The following is a 24,758-nucleotide window of genomic DNA, read 5'->3' on the forward strand; positions in this document are numbered from 1 at the left end:
AAGCGCTAGTGTAATCTCCTCTTCGGATACTGGGCCAAATTGAAAATTGTGGGCAATGTTGGGAGGGGGTGGGGCTATAGGGGTACTCCCAGGATGAGATTCAGGTTTGTAATTTGGGTTGCGTTTTGCTAATAAGTTAGTAGCACACACCACAAAGTAATCATTGAATGCATTTGCAATGTCGGTGGGGTTTGTCAGAGTAATATCGCACTTAGTGATATTACTTGGGTGTTGATGGTTAGAAGGCTGGAATATGTTGTTGATAACCTTCCAGAAGTTAGCTGGGTTTGATGTGTTCTGGAGGAGATTGTCAGAGTAATATTGTGCTTTTGCAAGCCTTGCTTGCCTTGTGCACATGTTCCGCAGGCATCTGTAGTGATTGAGATCCTTGGTAGTGCCAGTTATTTTGTGGCTTTTCCACAAGGTATCCCTGAACTGGTAGAGTGCTATAAGGTCAGGTGTAACCCATGAAAGGTGGGCACCCCGTACCCTTATTCTACGTAGTGGAGCATGGGTATCACAGAGTTTTAAGAACTCGGATTGGAAATAGTCGAGCGCAGAATCAGGGTCAGGAATTAAATCGATTCTGTGCCAAGGGCAGTTGGTAAGGTCAGCCAGAAACTGTTGTGGGTTAAAGTTTCTAAATGTTCTAGTGAGGAGAACTTTAGGGCTTGATTGGGGTGGTTTAATTTTCCTTACACAGTACACTATTGCATGGTCACTGAAAATGTCAGGAAGGATGCCAGAGGATTGGATTCTGCTGGGATTTGAGGAGAGAATCCAGTCAAGCAAGGAATGGTTGTGCGATTTCAGGTTTGTTCGTGTGTTACCTTACCAAGCTCTGCTTTGAACGTGCGAGCCTCTTGCTGAGAAACTTCTAACTTTGTGATGAAGTTTTGAATGTCTTTCTGGGACATCTCATAGTACAGTTTCCAGTCAGTACTTGTTTTCTCTGATTCGCTCGGCTTTCTGTATATAGCGGTAGCGGTAGCCTTTGTCATCCCAAGGCTAGTTGTCATTGACCACCGGGGACTCAGCCTTAAGTGCACAATACAAGAGTACAAGTACAATAATACAAGAGTATTATAATTTAATTTTGGATACATTTAAAGACTTAAAAGTGAACATTGAGGATAGAAAAAGTTAAGGCCAAAATGATGGTCTTCTCCTGGAAAAAAGAATCTTCAATACTGTGACATTTCAGCAAAGAGTATCTTCAACTTCGAGAAGTCTTTCCTTTGGCTTTCCAGAGAACTAATACGTCATCCCAATCTTGAGTTTGAAGCTATGTCTGCCCTTGTACCACCAGAAGTTTTTAAGGATCCGGCATTGGTAGCACAATAGGAGCAGGATTTAAAGATTGCTCAGAATACTGTACTGAACCAAAGCCTCAAAAAAGTGCAATGAAACAATTAAAAAAAAATACAGAACGGATAAACTGGGAGTATACAAATACAATTTGAAAAGTTAAAAAAAAAAACAATACTAAAAATACCATTACAAGAGGAAGTGAAGAAAAATCAGTACCTTCTTGTGAACAGCTTCAAGGTCTCGTACTGCATCATTTATTCTATCGTAAAGTCTCAGGGCTTGCTCTTGGATCTTCTGCTCGTAGTCAGCTTGGAGAATAGTTTTCTGGAGAGCAACATCTTTCTTCAGAATATCAACTGACTGTTGAATAAAAAGAAGAATGTTATACTGAGAATTCTGTACACGATTCAGAGCAGCAGTTCTTCAGAAATGGAATGCTGCATTTTCGAGGAAGTTGCAAAAGCACAGCGTCTAATTTAAAATGGAAAATGAAAACAATAGGGACATGCTTGCAAAAGGAAGCATATGGAGCACATCTCCCTGGCAAAAAAAAGAAATACCCAAAAATTAAAGGAGAATACAAAGGTTAAAAATGAAGATAGCAAAAGTAACAGAGTTACAGTATGTGAAGAATGAAAACACTTGTATAGAATACACATCTTTGTGCATTAATAGTGTGTCATATAGTGGCAATTTCCATTTATGTGTTTTGCTATCAAATGTATGAATATTTATGTTATTTATTTATAAAATGTTTTACCAGGAAGTAATACATTGAGAGTTACCTCTCGTTTTCAAGTGTGTATGATGAGTGCTGAATATTTTTAAGAATACTCTGATTTCATCTTTTCTATCAAATACATTTTCAAATACATATTTGGAGGGACAAACCTTCAGGGGCTACCGTTCATTGAAAAGTATGTATGGGAGGCAGGAGTACACATTTCATACGACTTAATGTTAAAGGTTCAGTCCAGGCTATTTTTTCTTTTTTTTTAATAGGATTGAAGCAGGAGGTGTCTCGAGCTGAAGCCAATTAGTTTCAGCTTCAGGGAGATACTAAGGCCGCGGTCCCACTGTGCACTGTAGCATGCGCACCCGGCGGGGGTGGGAGGGCGGCGCATGCACAGCATTTCACCGCGGTCTGGGATAAGACTGCAGAGTTTGGGGGGGGGGGGGGCGTGGCTGGGGTTTTCCAGGGGCGTGGCCATGACTTCACACGGCTGGTTCGCCCTCATTGGCTGAACCGCCAGCGGGGGCATGGCCACCCCTCCGGCGCAACTTCTAAATTCAATGTCATTGTCTTTGGGCAAAATTGTAGTACAGCGCGGCTGCACCTTCCGCGCAAAGGTTCTTACTGGGCCCTGCCCCATTGAGGGGCAATGTTTGTACGCACAGCGCACGTCTCGACACTGGGGGCGCGGCCTTAATTCCGTAGGGGGTGCCGGTATCTTTCTGGTCTTTAAATCTCTCTGTGATGCGGGACAATAGGAAGCCGCGAGGGATGACATTACAGCTTCCTATTGGCCCACATGACGCAGGACATTTATGCCACCATTACGAGAACCCCAGCTAGCCCATCCGGAGCTGATACCAGCACACCCTATGGAGGTAAGTATCTTGGGAAGCAGGTGGACCCCCTGCTTCAAACCTATTTTTTATTAAAACGCATAGCTTGGACTGGACCTTTAAAACGTATTAATAGAAAGTGACAACTTTACCTTTACCACACTTTGTATCACACTTGTTGTATCCTTTAGGTCCAATATTTCACTGAGATCAGTTTGAGTAGCATGGTCTGCTTCATAAAAGCTCACTCTGAGTTGATCTGAAATGGAAGCCCTGTAACAAATCATGGGCTAGTTATAGCATCTTGTAAGTTGATAGGTTTACAAATACTGTAGCAAGTATTTAATTAAATGTAACCAACAGTTGTATTTCTAACTGTACAACTATATATTACATGACGTGTCTGTTTTATTATAGAAACAACTAATACAAATTATAAAATTAACCATGCGTGCACTTTAAAATAAACACCTGTAAAAATAATAGTACTGCATTGTTTCTAAAACACAATAAATACCATCTATGGCACATAAAAAAAACGCAATACAAAAGATAATGATTATTATAATAATATATCTGTATGTCATATAATTAAACCAAATTAAAGTAGTACAATGTAAGGAAAGAGAATGCATTTTCTAACGGTGATAACAGCAAGAACTAAAAGGTGACCAGCAGATGGTGCCTGTGCTTATAGTAAACCAAGGGTTCCCAAACGTCTACACATCACAGACTACTTCAATTGTAATAAGTAATTGGAGGTCCACGAACATACAGGTATCTCTTATTCATGCATGTATTTATTATATAAACGTATAATAGACATCTAGTTGTGGTGGCCGATCGGAAAATAAACTAGGATTATACGGGCCACAAAAGTATTATAATTACATTTTGGATACATTTACAGACTTAAACATGAAATAATCTGTATATGTATATATGTACAGGGCTTGACAAATACACTCGTCCATGGCGAGTTGATCTTGGTAGCTGGTGAGTAGGCCGGCCGCGGCAGAAGAGGAGGACTGAAGACCACGGGAGCGGAGCAGCACAGGACGAACACAGCTGGCGGCGGGAGAATTGGACCCAGGACTGTGTAAGTGGAGCAGGGCAGTAGAGGCGTTAGTAGGGAGCGGAGGCTGGAGAAGAGCATTGGGACCATGTGAGCAGAGCAGGAGAACTGCCAGGTAGGAGCTTGCTGTAGCAGCGGCAGACACCGGAAGTCAGAAAAGACTTCCGTCTCTGACCGCTGGGGCGCGCTCTGACCTGGCCGTTCTCCTTTGCCACTCACATGGTCTCAATGCTCTTCTCCTGCCATGGCCGCCGCTGTCCAATGCCTCTGCTGCTCTGCTCCGCTGACATGGTCCTGGGTTCACTTCTCCCGCCGCCAGCTGTGTTACTTCTGTGCTGCTCCGCTCCCGTGGTCCTCAATCCTCCTCTTCTTCCGCCGCCGCCATCTACCTCCTCTGCTGAATCCAGGTAAATAAGAGGAAGAAAAGGAGGGGGTGATTGGAGAAGGAGGGGGGGTGAGAAAAAGAGGAGGGGGTGAGAGAGGAAGAGAAGAACGAGGGGGGCGAGATAATTTTTTGGGGGCGAGTAGCGTTTTTCATAATTTGTTGAGCCATGTATATGTATATCTGTGTATATATATATGTATATATATATGTATATATATATATATATATATATATACACAGTGTTCGACAATCCTATTCATTTACACGCCCGGGGCGGGTGGATTTAACCCCCGGGCGAGTAAATATTGGCCCATGCAGCTCCTTATGGCCACCCAAGCAGCGCTTGTGTTTTTTTTTAATTTTCCCTGCTCGCGCTGAATTTTAGAGTAGCAGCCATTATCTGAAGCATTTCTGTTCCTGATGTTATTACACATATCTGCCGGAAGGTGTCGCTCTCCCATGTAATTACACAGGTCTCGCTACTCCCCAGAAGAGCACACATGTGCCGGTCATAGCGGTGCGCCGCCGAGCAGCGATACACCCGCGCGCCCTCCCTCCTCCTACAAATCTCTAGTGGCTTGGACCGGAGTCCGGCAGCTGCACACGTGTCCCCCCTCCCGAATCTTAGCGGTTCGCCGCCGCCGCAGGTTCTATGGGGAGAAGCTGCTGCTGGTGTTCAGAGGCTTCGGGCCATCTTCTTCCTGCCAGACTTGCCCAAGCTGCTGAGCGTCGTGTTCTTCCAGCAGCCCCCGCTTCAGCGCAGCCCGCCGGGGAGGAGCAGCAGCTCTGAGGCAGCCTGGCCCGCATCCGGGACGAGCACGAGAGGGCGCTCAGGGAGGCCAAGGGCACCCCCCACCGGCAGCCCGGGGACATCCGTAGGGACAAGGAGAGGCTGGCGCAGGACAGCAAGGTGAGGGCAGCGGGGGCAGGGAAGCAGCTGCCATGCATGGTGTTCAGGCCGCCGGTGGGGGCGGTGGGGAAGGAGCCGGAGGACCCAGCAGTGAGGGAGCAGAGGGACAAGATCAAGGAGGTGAGTCGGGTCACTCATTGCATGCAAGTGGTCCTAAAGGTGTTGCTCTTACCCCTGAGGGGTGCATGTAGTGGTCTTAGTGGTTATCTGGTGTATGTGTTATTAGTCTGGGTGCTGCTAACGTGTGTGTGTGTGTGTGTGTGTGTGTGTGTGTGTGTGTGTGTGTGTGTCTACCCACCCAGTCAGTCACCTACCCACCCAGTCAGTCACCTACCCACCCAGTCAGTCACCTACCCACCCAGTCATTCACCTACCCACCCAGTCAGTCACCTACCCACCCAGTCAGTCACCTACCCACCCAGTCAGTCACCTTCCCACCCAGTCAGTCACCTACCAAGTCAGTCAGTCAGTCACCTACCCACCCAGTCAGTCACCTACCCAACCAGTCAGTCAGTCACCTTCCCACCCACCCAGTCAGTCACCTACCCACCCAGTCAGTCAGTCAGTCACCTTCCCACCCACCCAGTCAGTCACCTTCCCACCCACCCAGTCAGTCACCTACCCACCCAGTCAGTCAGTCACCTTCCCACCCACCCAGTCAGTCACCTACCCACCCAGTCAGTCAGTCACCTACCCAGTCAGTCAGTCACCTACCCAGTCAGTCAGTCACCTACCCAGTCAGTCAGTCACCTTCCCACCCACCCAGTCAGTCACCTAAGTCAGTCAGTCAGTCACCTACCCAGTCAGTCAGTCTCCCTCTCTCTCCCCCGCTCTCTCCCTCTCCCCCACTCTCTCTCCCCCACTCTCCCTCTCCCCCCCACTCTCTCCCTCTCCCCCCCACTCTCTCCCTCCCTCTCCCCCCCACTCTCTCCCTCCCTCTCCCCCACACTCTCTCTCTCTTTCCCCCCCACACTCTCTCTCCCCCCCACACTCTCTCTCCCCCCCACACTCTCTCTCCCCCCCACACTCTCTCTCTCCCCCCCCACACACTTTCTCTCCCCCACACTCTCTCTCTCTCCCCCACTCTCTCTCCCCAACACACTCTCTCTCCCCTCCCCACACACTCTCTCCCCCCCCCCACACTCTCTCTCCCCCACACTCTCTCTCTCCCCCACACTCTCTCTCTCTCTCCCACACACTCTCTCTCTCTCTCCCCCACACTCTCTCTCTCCCCCACACTCTCTCTCTCTCTCCCCCACACTCTCTCTCTCCACCCATACTCTCTCTCTCCCCCCACACTCTCTCTCTCCCCCCACACTCTCTCTCTCCCCCCACACTCTCTCTCTCCCCCCACACTCTCTCACACTCTGGATCTGTATCTCTTATTTACCCTATATATCTTAACTGCCCTATACTACACAGAAATAACCTATACTGCTTTCTTCCAGATCTAACTCAAGCTTCACACAGAAGACATCGGAACCCCCCTAACCCAGAAGACAGGTAGAGAACACATCCCCTCCAATGTATAACATTGCGGGAATGAGGGTACCTGGACATTGAGGTACTGCGGATTAGGTAAGATCCCAGGTGGGATTGCTGCTTTAGATATTGTGAAGCGGGGGCATCCAGACACTGGTTAAGGGGTTCAGGAAACTAGTCATTCACCTGTGGCTTTTATTTCTATATCCGACATTTACACACACATACACACACACACACACGTAACAAGGACTAATTGTAGTATAATGTAATACAATAAATAAATTTGTCAAAAACGAATGTTCTGACTAGGAATTTATTAAATGTATTTTATTTATATATTTTATTTTAAAGCGGGGTTGGGGGCGGGACTAGGGGCGGAGTTGGGGGCGGGACTAGGGGCGGAATTGGGGGCGGGACTAGGTGGCGAGTAGATTTTTTGGTTGGGCGAGTAGATTTTTGGGTCATTTGTCGAACATTGTATATATATATATATATATATATATATAATTTATTTATTCAACAAATGTGTCAAATCTGCAAAGATCGAACTAAATGGAATAGACGTAGAAGAAGTTGAACATTATTATGTCTACCTTGGGCGGCAAGTAACAATGGATAGGAACCTTCTACTGTAAATGAAATCAACAGGAGAATGAAGATGGGATGGAGTGCAACTTGGAAGAAACAAGACAATATTTCAAGGGAAACTTTCACTGTGCCTCAAGAGGAAAGTTTTCGACCAGTGTATTCTACCTGTGCTCACGTATGGATGGCAAACTTGGACCCTAAATGCAAAGATAATTCAGAAGCTTTAGACAACTCAAAGAAGTATGGAGACATGTATGCTGGATATTATTCGAAGAGACAGGAATATAAATGAATGGGTTTGAAACCTATCAACCATCTGTGACATTACCACAAGGGTGAAGAAATTAAAATGCCAGTAGGCTAGACATATTGCAAGGAGAAATTACCATTGTTGGACAAAGATGTTACTCAACTGGATTCCAAAGGAAATTAAAAGACCAATGCCTCAACATCGGACTCGATGCAGGAAGTACATGAGGATGAGGCATACTGGGATGAGTGAAACGCTGCACAGATGCAGCAAATACTCAAGGAGCTATGGTTCTGATTCTATTACCGACGTTCAGTCAAGTACCACAGGTTATGTGGGAATTGGTCAGAAGAAAGGGTGAGGAAGCCTGAAAACGCTTGCCTCCCTGCACCATGTTGGTTTGTGGACTTTGCCCCCCTGCCCCTTTTTGATTTATGGACATTTGGGGCTTTTTGCTCTACCAGCTTTTATTCTATTAGTGCAGGCCGTCTACTGCTCCGAGGTAATTTCTACCACCTCATGTGTAGTATTATACTCCATTTCTCTTGTTCTGTGCCTTTGCTACATGTGCATTGTTTAATAAGGCTTTCTTAGAGAGTCATTCGTATTGTGGAAATTCTACATACTTTAAACTCTTAGTCACAATTGTCTCATGTTGTTTCTATTGTTTGTAAAGAGATGTTCTTTTGAATTATGCTTTACTCACCAGTACCCAATATGATGAATTTAAATACTTGCATTCTTTGATTTTTTTTTCAGTCCTGGGACTCATTATATATTTTGAACTCTACAGTGGATGGTTTGTGTCCCTTTTGAATTATGCTTTACTCACCAGTACCCAATATGATGAATTTAAATACTTGCATTCTTTGATTTTTTTTTCAGTCCTGGGACTCATTATATATTTTGAACTCTACAGTGGATGGTTTGTGTCCCTTTTTTTAGCCACCATAACGTATTTAGTGTCTAGTTATTAACTGACATGGTTTGTAAACATTGCAACCAGTTGAGGGTGAGCTCAGCACTACGCCTCCCCCTCCCCCCGCCCCCGCCACACCCCCTGTCATGCAGAATACCTGCTGTAACTGAAAACTGTTTGAGAGAAGAATAATGCATTGAAACACAAACTTTGGCAGCAGAAAAGAACCCCTTGGTCCACCTTGTCTGCCATTTTCTTATCAACCACCTCTGCCGGGTGGCAATTCCCTGAATCCACCACCCATTCGGTGAAGAAGTACTTCCTAACATCGCCCCTCAGCCTGTCATCCTCCAGCTTAAACATCAATTTAGACATTTGGAAAGTCAATCTAAAAAAAGAGATTAGTCTTAATGTACATTTTTATACCCTCACTGAATATGCAATAGCACAACATATACCTAGAGGTATAAGAATATATTTACAGCCAAATCTTGTGTAAATGGAATAATGATTATTTGGATAGGTGGCAGAAGATCCTAAATCAACGGCGCGTCAATCTGATATTAACAATGGAGTCATTGTAAGAAAAGAGCGATCCATTGGGCAACGACAAAAGTCAAACGCAAAGCTCCGGTGGAGGATTTGGCGAAGTTGAATTTTACCCTTAAAGTTACTTTAACTAAATTAAAGGACAAAATCTTGCAAAATAAATCTAAAGAGTTGTGTTGAGATACAACAGATTACGAGCATTGTCAGGTGTATATACTTGGAAGAACTACAGGAGGGCAAAGAGAGGTATTTTAAGGTGTCCACTGCATGCAGGGAGACCTCGTGAAAGATCATTAGAAACACCGGGGCCGTTCTGCAATGTTGGCTCAGAAGCTTAAAGACAGGAGCATTTTTTGGACAATGGTTTCTACAGCATACTCCAAAAGAGATGAGGTATTACCAATAAGCTTTAAGCGGCACTACCACCTCTCTCTTTCTGCTGCTAATACCTTTTCCTACACGACCTGGCATCTGCTAGCTGTTCCCATTGCTTTGTTACAAAGCTTGCTAAATTTAATTCAGTTGAAATAATGACTCACCCTTTCCTCTATTGTGGTTGACTTTATAGTGTCATTAATCCTGTATTCAACCTTTGGATTTTTTGTGACCCAAGTGCATTAAACTGCACTTTTTGGCAATAAAACTGTAGATGCCACTATGTACCTAAATCATTCGTCATTTTGTTTATCACCCTGGAGTGTCATTTCTGCTGCAGATCTTTGTGTCATCTGCAAAAATACATACTCTCCCTTCCAGACCATGTCACTAATAAAGATATTCAAGAGCACCAGTCCCAGTACAGGTCCACTGGTCACCTTCCCCTCCTCCGAAAGAGGCAATCCAAGCAATAGCCTACGTGTGTTTTTCTTAATATATATCAGTTCTGTAGTATTAGGTAATACTTACTCGATTTTTTATTATTATTCAACTCTTAATGCCATTTTACTGAGTGTTAATATACTGAGCATCCCGTGATATCTATAGCAGGTTTTAGCACACATCCCCAGCAGTGCAATATCTTTGTAACACTTTCCTGTTTGTGATCATTTTTTTGCCAATATGCCTAGCAGTTTCAGCTGCAAACTGTAACAATAGATAATGTTACCATAGTAATATACAAATACATTGTAGCTGCTGAGTTACACTGAATGAAGGATTGATTGAAACTGAAAGGCAGCCATTTAGTGAACCGTGGGAACTGGGAAGCAAGATCTTTGCTAATCGAGCACAGGAGAAAGAATCGATCGGCAGCGTAGGTAATTCGTTTTCAATAAAGATAATTAAAGGCTGCATATATTTTTTTTTTAAATTGTTTGCTTTAAGTGCTGCTTTGATTGCCTCTTGAAAATCCCTTTGCTACAACTCTGTCACATATCCTTCAACCAATGCCTTATTCATTCAACCACCTTAGGAACAGATGCACAAAGTTCTGTTAGCCTATTTAACGTAATATTAATGTTACGTTAATCCGAACGCCTATTCACTAAAGAGAAAAACGTTAGGATAACCTAGAGTTAGTCACTGAACTAATGTATTGATTCATTTCTACGGGCATTAAACTTACTCACATGCAAGCCACATGCTAATGAAACGTTACCCTAACATTGCAGATGCACGAAACCCCGTTAATGTTAGTGCAGGGAAATAAAGATATGAGAAATAGGCCACACCGAAACCTGCCGCTATTCCCAGCCACACCATGATTAATCTAATGTTATTTCATGGAGTCCCCTATAAAGACAAATAGATGTTAAAGTTTAAGTAATTAGTGGTATCCCAATATATTCTTTAGGTCTTTGCACTTTCTATTATAATAGTTGTGTCAGGCTAACTTGTCAGGTTATGTGAGGATTGGACTTCGGTCCCGCCCCCATGACAAGTCAGGTGACGCACCTCGCACTGAGGCTGCGCACAGGAGTCGTGCTCCCAGGCTGGGGGACACCGCATGGATCGGGCTTTGGCCCCGCCCTCGTGACACGTCCCGTGACGTGCCCCACACGAAGATCATGCGCAAGCGCCGCACCTACCAGGATCGGGCTTCGGCCCCGCCCCTGCGACACGGTCCGTGACATCACGGTAGACGTTCCTAGCACTGATAGGACTACACACTGGCACCGCACTAACACGGGAACGCAAGGGGTTAATACTATCAGCTACTCCACACCTGCGATACACCCTGCCTATCAGTGGACCGCCTATGTTTAATAACTCATTGCTCACATCCGTGTGCTGCTCTCTCATTGGCTATCTGATCCTTATATGCTCAGCTTTGCCTCAAGCAAATTGGCTGAGCACAAACATTTGCTTGTGTATCGTGTGCTCGCCTCAAGCATCCTGCTGCCCTGCTGTATTCTTGTCTTGCTCCTTTGTGCTTTGACCCCAGCTTTCACTTGGACCCCTAGACCTCGGCCTGCTTCCGGACTCCCACCATCTCTCCTCCTTGACCATGGCTACGGATAACGACGATTCTACCTTCTCTAATCCCAGACCACGGCGAGTATCACAACCAACCTGACCTCTCCTATCCAGACCCGGCTACATGACCCATACCATGCACTCCGGACGCGGTTACACGGTTGTAGGTTGGTGGTCACTAACATCCCCACCTCAGCCTCGCGGTCCCGTTCTGTTTGTGGTGAGCACCCGTTACCGGTTACTTGTCATAGTAAGGAACAGACAAGTGTCCCTCGTGCAGCCTGTGGAAATAAAGGATGCAAGGTAAAATACTGTATGTCTGCAGAGTAGGGCCTAGTGGGTGCACTGAGGGGAATAATGCAAACAAAAATGCAAACCATGAAAAGGTGTGTAAGGCCCCTACTGCATGCATGACTACTGGTTGATTGTTAACAATTTAGTATGTAGTTTGAATAGCATCTTCTCTCTCTCCGTCTCTCCTAATTTTGGAAGCAGCCATATACACACCTGCTCTCGCCCACGCCTCCCTCCCTGCAAATGGTGTTAACCCATCTAATACCGACCGACCTTAAAACTCACCTCTTAAATGAAGCATTCCAATAGCCTGGACTCATGGCTACTGTCCCACGCCCACAGTCGCTCCTACCAACCATTGCGGCCAAGCACTGCCACATACTGTACTTATTCCCTCATTTCCAGTCTCTGTAACTCTCCCACCATAGCATTTAGATTGTAAGCTCTCCGGGGCAGGGATTTCCTTTCCTATTGTCTGACTTTGCTGCGCTTATTGTACTATTATAATTCCCTGTACTGTATTGTCTTTGCAAAGTGCAGAGTACACTATCGGTGCCATATAATTAAAGATATCACTTGGAGAAAGAACCAGCGCTACCAATGGTGTACCATATACCAAAAATGATGGTGATATTACAAATTCAAATAAAAAGTGCAAATGTTTCCACAATGTGCGATATAGTTAATTGTAAAAAAAAAAAAAAAAAAAAAAAAAAAAAATTGCTAACAGATATAAATCGTTTATCAGAAATTCAGTAGGGACTTCAAACAAAACAAAATGGGTGTGTAAATATATGCAATTGTGTCTAATTATAGAGGTAAAATAATTATATAAACAACAAGGGCAAAACCATAATGTGCTGGCTATGAATGCAATATATAAATAATATTTGTGACACCCTAGACATGTGACTAGATGTGAATATATATATATATATATATATATATTTACGTATGAGACAGGTACAGGGAGGGACATCACAGTGTGGTGCAGGTACAGGGGGAGGGACATCACAGTGTGGTGCAGGTACAGGGGGAGGGACATCACAGTGTGGTGCATGTACAGGGGGGGACATCCGTGTGCTGCAGGTACAGGGGGGGGACATCACAGTGTGGTGCATGTACAGGGGGGGACATCCGTGTGCTGCAGGTACAGGGGGGGACATCACAGTGCGGTGCAGGTACAGGGATGGACATCACAGTGTGGTGCAGGTACAGGGGGAGGGACATCACAGTGTGGTGCATGTACAGGGGGGGACATCACAGTGTGGTGCAGGTACAGGGGGGACACATCACAGTGTGGTGCAGGTACAGGGGGGACATCACAGTGTGGTGCAGGTACAGGGGGGGACATCACAGTGTGGTGCATGTACAGTGGGGGCGTGTCCTTGCCTGGATCGGGGCTGTGTGTGTGTCTCTGTGTCTCTGTGTGTGTGTGTGATGTGAGATGTGAGGGGGAGATGTGCCAGCTAGCAGGGGGGGGGGGGGTGGACTACCTTGCTCGCTATTGCCCTTGAATCCTGCTTACGAACACTACCTTGCTGACTTCTGTGATCCCTGGACTTTGGTTTACGAACATTACGATTCTGATCTCTATACCCCTGGACTCTGGCGCACGGACACCACTACTTTTCAACCGCTAACCTTATATCTGCTGTACAGACTAGAGTCTCTGAATGTCTCTCCGCTATATCATCCTGGATGGCCCTCCGCCGACTCAAACTTATCATGTCAAAGACAGAGCTCCTCACACTTTCTCCCAAGCCTGGCCCTACTGCCCCCTTCTACATTATTGTTGGCAGCCCTATCATACACCCCATATCACAAGCATACTGCCTAGGTGTCACATTTGACTCTGCCCTGACTTTCACAATGTCATTTTTACCCCCGTAACATTACAAAGATACGCCCTATTCTCTGTCCCTCTACTAATAAACCTCTAACACAAGCCCTCATTTTCTCCCATCTCGACTTCTGTAACCTTGTAATGTCCGGCCTTCCTGTCTCCCCTACCATCTATCCTAAATGCTGCTGCAAGAATCTTTTTAGAAAGGAAAGGTATACAGGGATATACCACATAAGTAAACATGGGAAGGATTTTGATCCACGGAGTAATCTGATTGCCAATATTTGGAGTCAGGAATGAATTTATTTTCTCCTCATGAGATATCATTAGATGATATTTCAATGGGTTTTTTTTTGCCTTCCTCTGGATCAATATACTGTAAGTACAAATATAGGATAAAGTATGTGTCGTCTAAATTTAGCATTGGTTGAACATGAAGGACTTTTGTCTTTTTTCAACCTATTTTCAATCCACTATGTAACTATGTAACTTTACTCTCTCCTAAATCTGTCTCAGTGCCTCTCCTGGCTTCCTATTAAATCCTGTATACTTACAAAATCCTCCTCCTCTCTTTTAAGGCTATAAACTCTACTGCTCCTCCTTACATCTCAGCCCCGATTTCTCGCTATACACATTTCCGACTCTTGCATTCTGCTCAAGGATGTTTTCGGTCTAACTCTTTTGTATCTAAAGCCTTTTCCCTCCTGAAACCTCTCACTCACTGTCCCACGCCTCTGGAATGCCCTTCCCCTTCATATCCGACTAGCACCCTCTCTCTCTCCACCTTTAAGACCCATCTTAACACACAACCCTTTAAAAGAAGCCTATGGGTAGCTCCATTGGCTGATAATATACATCTCTCATGCACTGAACCTTTACCCCTTGCAGACGCACTAACCATAACACCTTCCTATGGTCTCTTTAAATTCTCCCTAGTTACCACTTAGATTGTAAGCTCATCGGGGCAGGGACTCCTTTTCTCAGTGTTACTTGTATGTCTGAGGAGCTTAATCCCATTATATGTTATATTATTATGTCACGTGTATTACTGCTGTGAAGCGCTATCTACATGGATGGCGCTATATAAATAGAGATGCACATACATGCAAAGAAGAGAATATTAGAGCTGCGTGGTGCTTAATTTCTGTTCAACAAATGAAGCACATAAAATCCAATGAGTAAGGCGATTTATTAAAAGCATTGTCTTACTAGGACCAAAGAAAATAGTGGCATGTTTAATAGGTTAAATATAATTAATTGATGACAGTATTTTAAGTATGTACATTTTTTTTTTTTTTAGAAACTTTTAATGTGCCTATGGTAATCATATGCTTTAGTTTTTTGTTGTTTTGTTTTTTTTTCAACAATAATTTTTTTGTAACCTCTTTTACAATAAGAGTCAGACTGTTTATGGGTCATAGCATCCCGTGCTAAATTTTCAATTGCCACTTTTCTTTCTTTGTACAGTAGTTATGAGCATCATGTATGACGTCACTTCAAGAGGTTTGTTCACGATCAGTATCCAAACAGATAAAACTGTATAACTAGAAGTATCAAAAAATATTATTACACAGGACCGGCTAAAAATAAAAACAAACATTTTACACACACACACAAAAAAAAAAGTGTAAAACCTTCACTTTACAGGTAATCCATTTTCCTAAGACATCCAATTGCATGGAGGAGTGGTTTGTTTCTTTATTTGCCTGCTATGTGAGACTGACAGCTATTCCCTACAATAATGTATTTTTACTTCAATAATAGTTTTCTTTATTAGTAATATTGTCAATGTAAATCCCACAGGAAAAATAAAAATAAAACAGTTCCCTGTATTCATTAATCACAGCAGAAAGTTTTCTGTAGATGAAGCTCAAAAGAAATGGGTAGGGTGGGCACTCACCTACTTAACGTCTCTGTAAAGAAATACAAGAGGTGCTGGAACTGGCGATATGGCGAGCCGCAGATCCCTCAACACAGCTAGAGCAGGGGAAAACTGCAACACTCAAAACAAAAATAAGCAACAAGGGGATAGAAAATGTGACTTATTAGGGGGAGGGCTGGCTAAATTAGATTTATTTACATTAGAAAAAGGGGTGTCTAAGAGGGGATATGTTAACTACAGTATATACAAATATATTCGGGGACAATACAAGGAGCTTTCAACAGAACTATTCATCCCAAGGGCAGTGCAAACGACACAGGGTCATCCGCTAAAGTTGGAGGAAATTGGATTTCACCAGCTGCAAAGGAAAGGGTTCTTTACAGTAAGGGCAGGTAAAATGTGGAATTCATTACCCACGGAGACTGTGATGGCAGATACAAAAAAAGGTTGGACATCTTTTTAGAAAAGAAAGGTATACAGGGATATACCAAATAAGTAAACATGCGAAGGATGTTGATCCAGGGAGTAATCTGATTGCCTTTATTTGGAGTCAGGAAGGAATTTATTTTTCCCCTTATGAGACAGCATTGGATGACATTTCATGGTGTTTTTTTTGTTTACCTTCTTCTGGATCAATATACTGTAAATACGAACATAGGAGAAGTATCGGTTGTCTAAATTTAATATAGGTTGAACATATGTCTTTTTTCAACCTCATCTACTATGTAACAAACAATGGGTTTCTAAAAAATTTCAATTTAAATAAATTCATTGTTTGTGGCTCATTTTTGTTTTGAGTGCGGTAGGTTCTCTTTTCTCTGCTCATTCTGTAGATGAAGTGAGTGTGGTGTCAAGTGGGATTGACATTTGTCACAAACCCCTAGGAATTATTACATCTGCTTGAATGGCTATAAATGTATATGATGTTTATTAGTAGTGAGAGCAGTGAAAAATAGGTAAGATTAAGCTGTACTGTGTGATTAAAACAGATAGAGGTAAAAAGAGAAACAAAGGACAAAGAAGGGAATATGTATCCAAGTCTCCCAGCTGCAAAACCGGAGAAAAAAGCTGCACCAGATTTACTAAATAAAAGGAATCCGTTAAACTCAATGAAATATTTGCATTGATAAATATGGTGCAGATTTACCCTGGTTTTGGAACTGGAAGACATGTCTCCTAAAGAGTGTATTGAGTGTTATGAGAAAGGGAAGAGGTCAGGAAACACAGAAGGAAAGATACAATAGAGAGAGAATAGAAACATGACAGAGAAGTGATAAGGTTGGATGAAAGGTGACAGGGAGGGGAGTGAAGAAGAAAATGGGAGGTAAAGACATAGCATTCATGTGTCAAAAGGAAGACATCACCAAACAGCGTGGCACAGCAATGAAAGTCTGGAAAACGTCGTTTATGCACCGTTTATTGTTGTATTTGTTTTGGGTTACATAATTATTAGCGCTGTATAAATTCCCAATTTTACTTTATTTTACTATCATTGCTATATAGATAGAAATCTCTGACTCACATCATCTTTTAGGATTATTTTAAATTTAAACTGCTTTGCTGCTACAAGGGTTTACAGTGTACTGTGTTGCAGGCCCCTCTGTGTGCAAAGTGATTAAGATATGTAAAAAAAAAAAAGTGTTCATAAAGTCTCATTTCAAATAGCACCATAACAAACAGCATTTACAGTTAGCATTGCATTTGTGAGGGGACAGGTAAACGTTCACTCCACGACCAGGATGCCACTGTGGCTAGAGCCGTTTTTTTAACCAAACCAATGCTCTGCAGAACCTTGTAGCAGTAACATGTCAATAATTCTGCAGTTCTACTCCATTCCCAAATTATGCCCGACCCATCCCTCCAAAAAACAAAGAGAACATACATTAGGAAGATCTACCATTGTAGGATGACACTGATTCTACAAAACATTAACTGCCAGTTCTGGAAATATATATATATTTTTAGCAGGTTGCTCGCAATTAAGATGGCCAGAGAACATCTTCCTACCTGGCAGGTCATCCATTATTTGGGGCATCAATCACTACTGCTAACTGCAGCCAGTAAGCAGAATGGTGGCCATGAATATTCGGGCACACCTGGGGATGGGAAAACTTTAGGGGAAAACTGCAGGACTCACCAGTTAAGGACCAGAATGGTGTTCTGCAGGAGAACCCCCAGCAAAAAAAATGTACTTAAACAAAGAATGAGCAGTGCATACTGCTCAATTAACTGAAGCTGCTGGACGCCAGACAGATGGTGACTTCTGGGTCAAGTAATCACTAGTGTAGTGATCTGCGTTGACTCCAGAAAGGGAAGAGGAGGTATTATTCCTCTTCCATTCCGATCTCCACTAGAAACAAACGAAACGTTATAAGGACCCCAGTGTGCCACTTATTATGATGTTGTACCAATATCATTGGGCACTGAAAGTGTTAAAGCAAAATCAGGACTGGGTGGTGGCCTAGAGCAGAACCACGGTATTATTCCCTCCCCAGTTCCTGAGATATTTACCTTATGAGCCGGTAAAATGAAAATACAATTTTAAAAAAATGGATGCTGTGGTCATCCAATTGGAATTGGCAACGCCATGCTTTGGTGACATTGCGGCTTTCTATTGCCATGTAGCAGTGAGACTCGGGTGGCAGCCACAGTGATATTCCACAAGGAACCAGAAACACAGCACCTATAAAAAGGTAAATATCATGGTAACTGAAGGTCCCTGAAGAAAACAACAACACGGTACCGCTCCAGGAGACCGCCTGACACGATTCTGTTAAACAAAACCAACAAAAAATGTTAAAACGCTGCTTACGCATTGAGAGGCATCTTACCAAGTTGTAATTAACATGAAAGTATCAAAGTTTTTTCTCTTATATATTGCCCAGCTTGTGTCAGTGAACAAAATAGGAAGTGATGGCATGGAGCAACAGCAACAGAGGCAGAAGAGGATTTATATGACACACAGTTATTATAATAAGTACTACAAGACAATAAAAAAATTGCTGGAGGAGCCTTAACAATAAGAGAAAAGGTCATACAAATGACGTGTCAGTACCCTAATAACTAATGAAGAGTGCACACCATTATTGTAAGATGCCCTAATAATTAGTGAAAACGTTGAATTTCTGGTAAGAGCCCTAATAAGGAGTGTGTGAGAGGTTACGTAAGGAGTTTGTGAGAGGTTACGTAAGGAGCGTGTGAGAGGTTACGTAAGGAGCGTGTGAGAGGTTACGTAAGGAGTGTGTGTGAGAGGATACATAACGAGTGCAGATGCTGCAGCCTGTGTACCTGAGGGATATCTCCTCCCCGACGTAGATCTCCAGATCCTGCACATCCTCATGGGAGCCGCACACGGATCTCTCGGGACCCTCCTTGTGCTCCATATCCCGCAGCACTTTTCAACCACGGAGCGTCCGGCGTCTGTCACCATGACAACAAGGCAGGGGCGGCAGCTGTAGCCCAGGAGGGCGGAATAGCGTCACTTCCCGGACACATGAGAGGAAGAAACAAGAGGCAACCTGAACGCCGCCTGCCGGCCATCTTTGGTGTGGGCAATACCATAGTGATATGTAGTGAAAAAATCGTTTCATATGCAAATAAAATCTAAGCACAACATGTTTATTCTGCAGTATTTTATAAAGCAGGTGTTACATGACAGAATTCCTTCTGCTATGCACCATTAAAACAAAGTAACTGCTACTTTCAACAATTTCAGGCAGCAAAATAGTTATTTTCCTGGGGCAAAGTTCTAATACATGATGGCAAAGCTCTCTAACAATTCGCATAGGAACCCCACAAATATGATACTTCTTACACTAAATCACTTGCAGAGATAAGTATGACAAAATGGAAGCAAAGAAGTTAAATACATGATGCAACTCTTCAGATCACTTTAAGGGTCAACCGGGACAGGTTTACGTGAACCAGTAATATGTTGAAGACAGTAGGAGGCTGCTCTATGAATAAATGGCCTCCAGAGAGAGTAGAATATTTTATATATAGGGCTTTTGTTTCCGCCTCATAGTAAAGTACATCTAGGAATGATGTTTCCACTTCCTGTATTAAATAGGGCAGAAAACAGACATTCCACTGTATCTGGTCCTGTCGAAAAACGTAAAACAATTTTGTCAAATACCCTTTAATATATTCATATCATTACCAAGATGTATTCGTCTCTACATGTTAAAGATGTGTTTTGTGGTAATTTGCCGCTAGAAAGCTTTCCTCATCTGCCGCAGATTATTGATTTGATATTAATCTCCGCCAGAAGAGCTACAGATCATAACAGATGTATTATAATAAACTGAATACATTCTACCCCTCCCATGGACAAAATTATGTCTGCAGAACATATTGATTCATCCTGTGTTCATACTAAGGTGATACGCTTTTTCAAACTGATAACTTGTTTTTGTTATAAAGGTTTCTGTTGGACCTTAATGACTTACCATTACTTTTTTGCTTTAGTGTTGATTTTTAATATTAAGCAGAATATAAAGAGTGGTTATGTCTATTTTAATGCTCAGAATTAATCTCTTTTCTACAATAGTATTGTCTAAACCAGCGGTGTGCAAACTGGGGGGCGTAAGATTTTTTGGAGGGGCGCGGGCGGTTGCAAAGGTCCTGCGCTCTTCCCCAAGGCATTTAAATTAAATGCTGGGGCACCGTGCTAGGCCTCTGCAACCTATACTTACTGGGATTCAGCCGGCTTCAGGACACGTGACCATGGCAACGTCGCGTCAAATGACGCCGTGGGTCATGTGACGTCACGGTTGCCTTGGTAATATGATGTCAAATGACGTCGCGGGTCATGTGACGTCACACAACCCCGCAGCATCATTTGTCAACAAGTGTCAATAATGGGTCAATTTGAGTAAAGGTAGAGAAAGCAAGCATCATTCTGGTAAGTGTTAAGGCCCTTAGGCTGCAGGGTATCCAGAGTGTGTATCCAATGGCATTTCAGTTATAGGAGTCTCTTGGTCACCCCCTCTAGGTGATGCCAGAACCTGATCAATGTGCATGTAGTGTAGTGATGGAACTTGTTGGCCTGATTCCAGGTAATGTTGAACAGCTGGTTAATCCGAGGATACTTTCTTGAAGTACCTATGTTGTGCCATTCGTTCTTTAAATGTGCAATCAGTTTTGCTGATTTAACAAAGGCCACATGGGCATTTATGGGAGCGGCCCGAGGGCACCAAACATATTTTGCCATCTAAAAATGGCAGAAATAACTCTTAAAAACTGTTACGCAGGGAGGCATATTGGATCTTTACCCTGCGGGCTCAGATGCCTCAGGGTTTGAATGATCTTTGTGCGGTTTTCTTGATAGAAGATTCATCGATTGCTGGTCATTGTCAAGATCTAATGTATATACTTTTATTATGTTGTATATTCTATTTTATATGATTGCCAATGTATGCTATTTGGAGTGATAACTGACTTTTGATATTCGAGTGCCCTGTCAGTGCCTCTGTTCATCCAAAATGTGTGGGGAACAGAGGCACCGTTTGGTATGCTTTGAATATAACAATGAATCTTGTGAATGGTGTTTTTATATTAATGATCTGAAATAGATTTAGGTAAAAAAAATTGTATATAGTATTATTCATTTTACATGTTGGCTCTATCATGTGTTTAATAGCATGTATTTTCTATTTTCCGATTGCCTTTCTCTTTACCCGATGCAGTAGTGGAGATCAGCGGAGGCCATCTCCATGGTGCGTTATGATGTCATCCACATAATGTAGCTATAGAAGCTGATCCATTGTTAGTGCAGTGATTTGCCTTGTGTGAGAGTTATTAAGAGGTGCATATCTGATAGGAATGACCTCTGAGGTGGGATATGCCTTTAAATGTTAATTTAATGGTAACGGTCTTAACAGCTGTCTGTGAGTGGTTTCACTGGCTTTGCATCTAATCCCATGCTGTTCTTAAAAGCTGTGTGAACAGCGAGCAGTAGCTTATAAGGGTTCCATGTAAAAATGGATTTCAGGCAAAAGGTGACAAGGTGTGTAATTTCCCAGAATACCTTGCAGCAGTGGAAGCACTGTATGAAAGGGCAGGGGTGTGCAAACTTACAAACATGCGCCCCCCTGTCTCCTCTCCCCTCCGGCTCACGTCCCCCCCTCCCCGTACGGCTCCGGCGTCAAATGACGCTGCGGGGTCATGAGACGTCATGTGTGCCATGGCAATGTGACATCACATGACCCCGCGGCGTAATTTGATGCCGGTTGACATGGTGACATGTTGCTGGACCTCCAGGTAACTGAAAAGATACAGAAGCCTAGCGCGATCCCCGGCATTTTTAAACAAAAAAATTTATAGCTCATATTTTATTGAAAATGTGTCATCATATAACACGGTATACATTGGTCTGTATATAAAGCAACATAGTTATGCCTTCAATCATATATGTAACTAAAAAAAAATAAGATAACGATAAAGAGGGATTGGAAATGTGTACGGGAGAAAATGTAAAAAAAATTAAAATAGGGGGGGGGGGGGAGAGGAGGAGAGGTCTGTCCTTTTCTCGATCCTCACACTTGTCCTCTTCTGCTCTTAGCTTGTTCCTTGCCACCTCTCTAGGCAGTTCCTCCCGCGTGGCCTGTACCTCTGCTACCCAAATCTACATCTCCCTTGCAAGGCTCCAAATATCTATTTCCCATCTCCTGTGAGTCAGCGGAGAACGTGTTTCTGTTACTATCATTGCAAAATTGAAGTACCATCTACTCCTGGGATGTCTGTTTGTGCTAGCCACAATATCCAGACTTTTAGAAATTTAGCAACAGTGTAAACAATCCATGCCTTTGACAGATATCAACACAAACAACTGTGGGGTTAAGTTTATTACAAAATTTAATGGGTAATCCCACAAAATTAGACAAATTATCAATCGCCACTGGAAAGTGTTGCTCTCAGATCCACATCTCAGCAGTCAGTTGTCCACTGTGGCACCACTGGTCTTCCGCAAGGGTCTAAATATCAAGAACATCTTGGCCCCAAGTAGACTTAGTGATACTTCAGTTGAGAATAGTGGTTCACAGTTAGTGTCTGGAAACATTAAGTGTGGTAGATCTAGATGTCTAATGTGTGGACATCTGCATCTGTCGGATACTTTCTCTTCATTTAGCAACAAGTCTAAATATACATTAAAAAGTTCAATCAACTGTCTCTCCACATATATAGTGTATGTTTTATCTTGTCCATGTCAATTGCAATATGTGGGTCGCACTAAAAGAGCACTGTGTGTCAGATTCCTGGAACACAGACGTTCCATCATTAAGGTTGTGCTGGCACACAGTGTTCCTCGACATTTTTCCCAAGTACACCAAAAGGATCCCAAGGGACTTGTTATTATGGGTATTGAGAGTATTCCGAGTACCCTATTAGGGGGAGATAGATTTAAGATACTATGTATGAGAGAGTCTTTTTGGATATACTCACTTGGTACACTTTCTCCCAGGGCTCTTAATGAGTGCTTGGATACTAGCACACTGGTTTAGTGTCCTGCCTTGCTGTTCTCTGCCTTGCTGCTCTGCTTGCTAGTTCGGTTCCTCTCCCCCTATCCTAGGATGGGGGTTCTGTGTTTTTGGAGGGGATTCCTCTATATTATATTATATGATATTTCCTTAGAGTAGGTGTTATTCAATAGTTAATCCAGTTTTTTTTCCTTTATCTTTTTATAATTTTAGTTATTTTTTAATGTAACAATTGTTATTATATGTAATTAGATATAATTTTAATTAATGCACTATGTGAATTATCAATTATATAATTTTTGTTAGTACAGTACATTTAATGTAAAGATTGTTTTGTGAATGTTGTTCTCATCACACAAGGAATTAAATAGGTTGACTTTAATATATTTTTTCAATTTTATTTAGATTTTTCTATAATTCATTTTTATATGGTGTAGTGGTATTTGGTTGTTTATATATTTATATTATTATATTCTAATTAATATATTGATTTATTAATATTTTTTTATACTAAAATTATAGGTTTAGGCTTTAATTTTAATTTGGTATATATATATATATATATATACTTCCATATTTGATGAAACTTAGATTGGTAATAGTGGGACAGCTTTCTCTAACACGTTATGTGTTAGTTGAGTTTATACATAATTAAATTGTTTAGTTTGAGCTATTTTCATTGTATGATGTGAACAACATAATTATTGATGTTTTTTTGTTGTTGTTCATTGTAATGTTGATATTTATAGTAATTTTAGAGTTATACGATTTGTGGTGAAACTTAGTACCAATGTGAAAATAGGTTTACTTGATCCAGCCTATTTAATTGGCTGTCCTTGACCAATCACATATCTCCTGACGAAGTTGCCGCAGTGTGACGAAACGCGTAGAGCTGTGACGTCATCGCGTTCGTGTTGGTGTATTTGGAGTCCCTGGCTTTCCTGCACTCCGGCTGGCGGTAATTTCAAGTGCTAGCAACCATTGTATGAGAGGGAGCAAAGGACATGCAGGCATTGGATGCCTTTTTATCTTGCTGCCAATTTGGGATAGGAGTTCATGGTGAACCTGAGCTGTTTACATCCACTCTGCAAACCTGGGACTCACCCTACCACCGCAGATGACCACAATAGAGATTTCTCTCCCATGAATGGTTCTGTTTAAAATCCTGTAAGTGCACATTCTTAAGGGTTGCTGATTTTTAAAATAAATGTATCTTATTTTTTACTCAGTTACGTGCTATGGAGCTTGCGCTTTTGTTTGTTTTTTGTTCATAGATATCAAAAGTGGTTGGCTATACCACTCCCCTTAAAGCTGCAAAGACGCTCCCTGGATCTTCTATTGGGACTATATTTCTCTCTGGATTTTTTGGTTGAGTGGAACATTCATTTTGGATTTTCCTTTTTTTTTCTCACTATCACGTTATGGTTTGTAGATATTATTAGGTTAAATTGTGGTCATTTTAATTTATTTTAATATTTTAAATATGTTATTATAATTTATCATTTATTAGGGTATTTCACATCCTCTTTAGCGCTACTTAATTTTTATGTTGTTTTTGATATATATATATTCCATGTTCTGTCATTAAACAGCACGTTTTTGGCACCAGATTCTGTCAGCTATAGTCTCTGGTGGTTTTCAAGTGGAATAGGAGATTTCTAAGCTAAAAATGGGCCCAGTGGTTCCTGGAACCATTCTCTACATTTACAAATGAGCAAATTAGGTTTGTAAATCTCCCATCTGAGATAGCAGTCGGCAACTTTACTTGTGTCAGTGGTAGAAAGAAACTTCCCCGTTTGTTA

The 24,758-nt window shown here is 42.5% G+C and overlaps 1 protein-coding gene across 1 annotated transcript in view; it reads right to left on the reverse strand.

Annotated features, from left to right (window-relative positions):
- Positions 1-18,956, reverse strand: part of C2H10orf67 (chromosome 2 C10orf67 homolog) — a 167,127-nt gene extending 148,171 nt beyond the window's left edge. The window contains 3 exon segments of the mRNA XM_075587570.1: positions 1,528-1,671; positions 3,033-3,153; positions 18,767-18,956. Of these exon segments, the coding sequence (XP_075443685.1) occupies positions 1,528-1,671; positions 3,033-3,153; positions 18,767-18,861 (360 nt within the window). The 5' untranslated portion in view covers positions 18,862-18,956.
- Positions 18,957-24,758: the final 5,802 nt, after the last annotated feature.

Source organism: Ascaphus truei, chromosome 2, assembly GCF_040206685.1.
Source record: "Ascaphus truei isolate aAscTru1 chromosome 2, aAscTru1.hap1, whole genome shotgun sequence".
In the NCBI taxonomy this organism is placed as follows: Eukaryota; Metazoa; Chordata; class Amphibia; order Anura; family Ascaphidae; genus Ascaphus; species Ascaphus truei.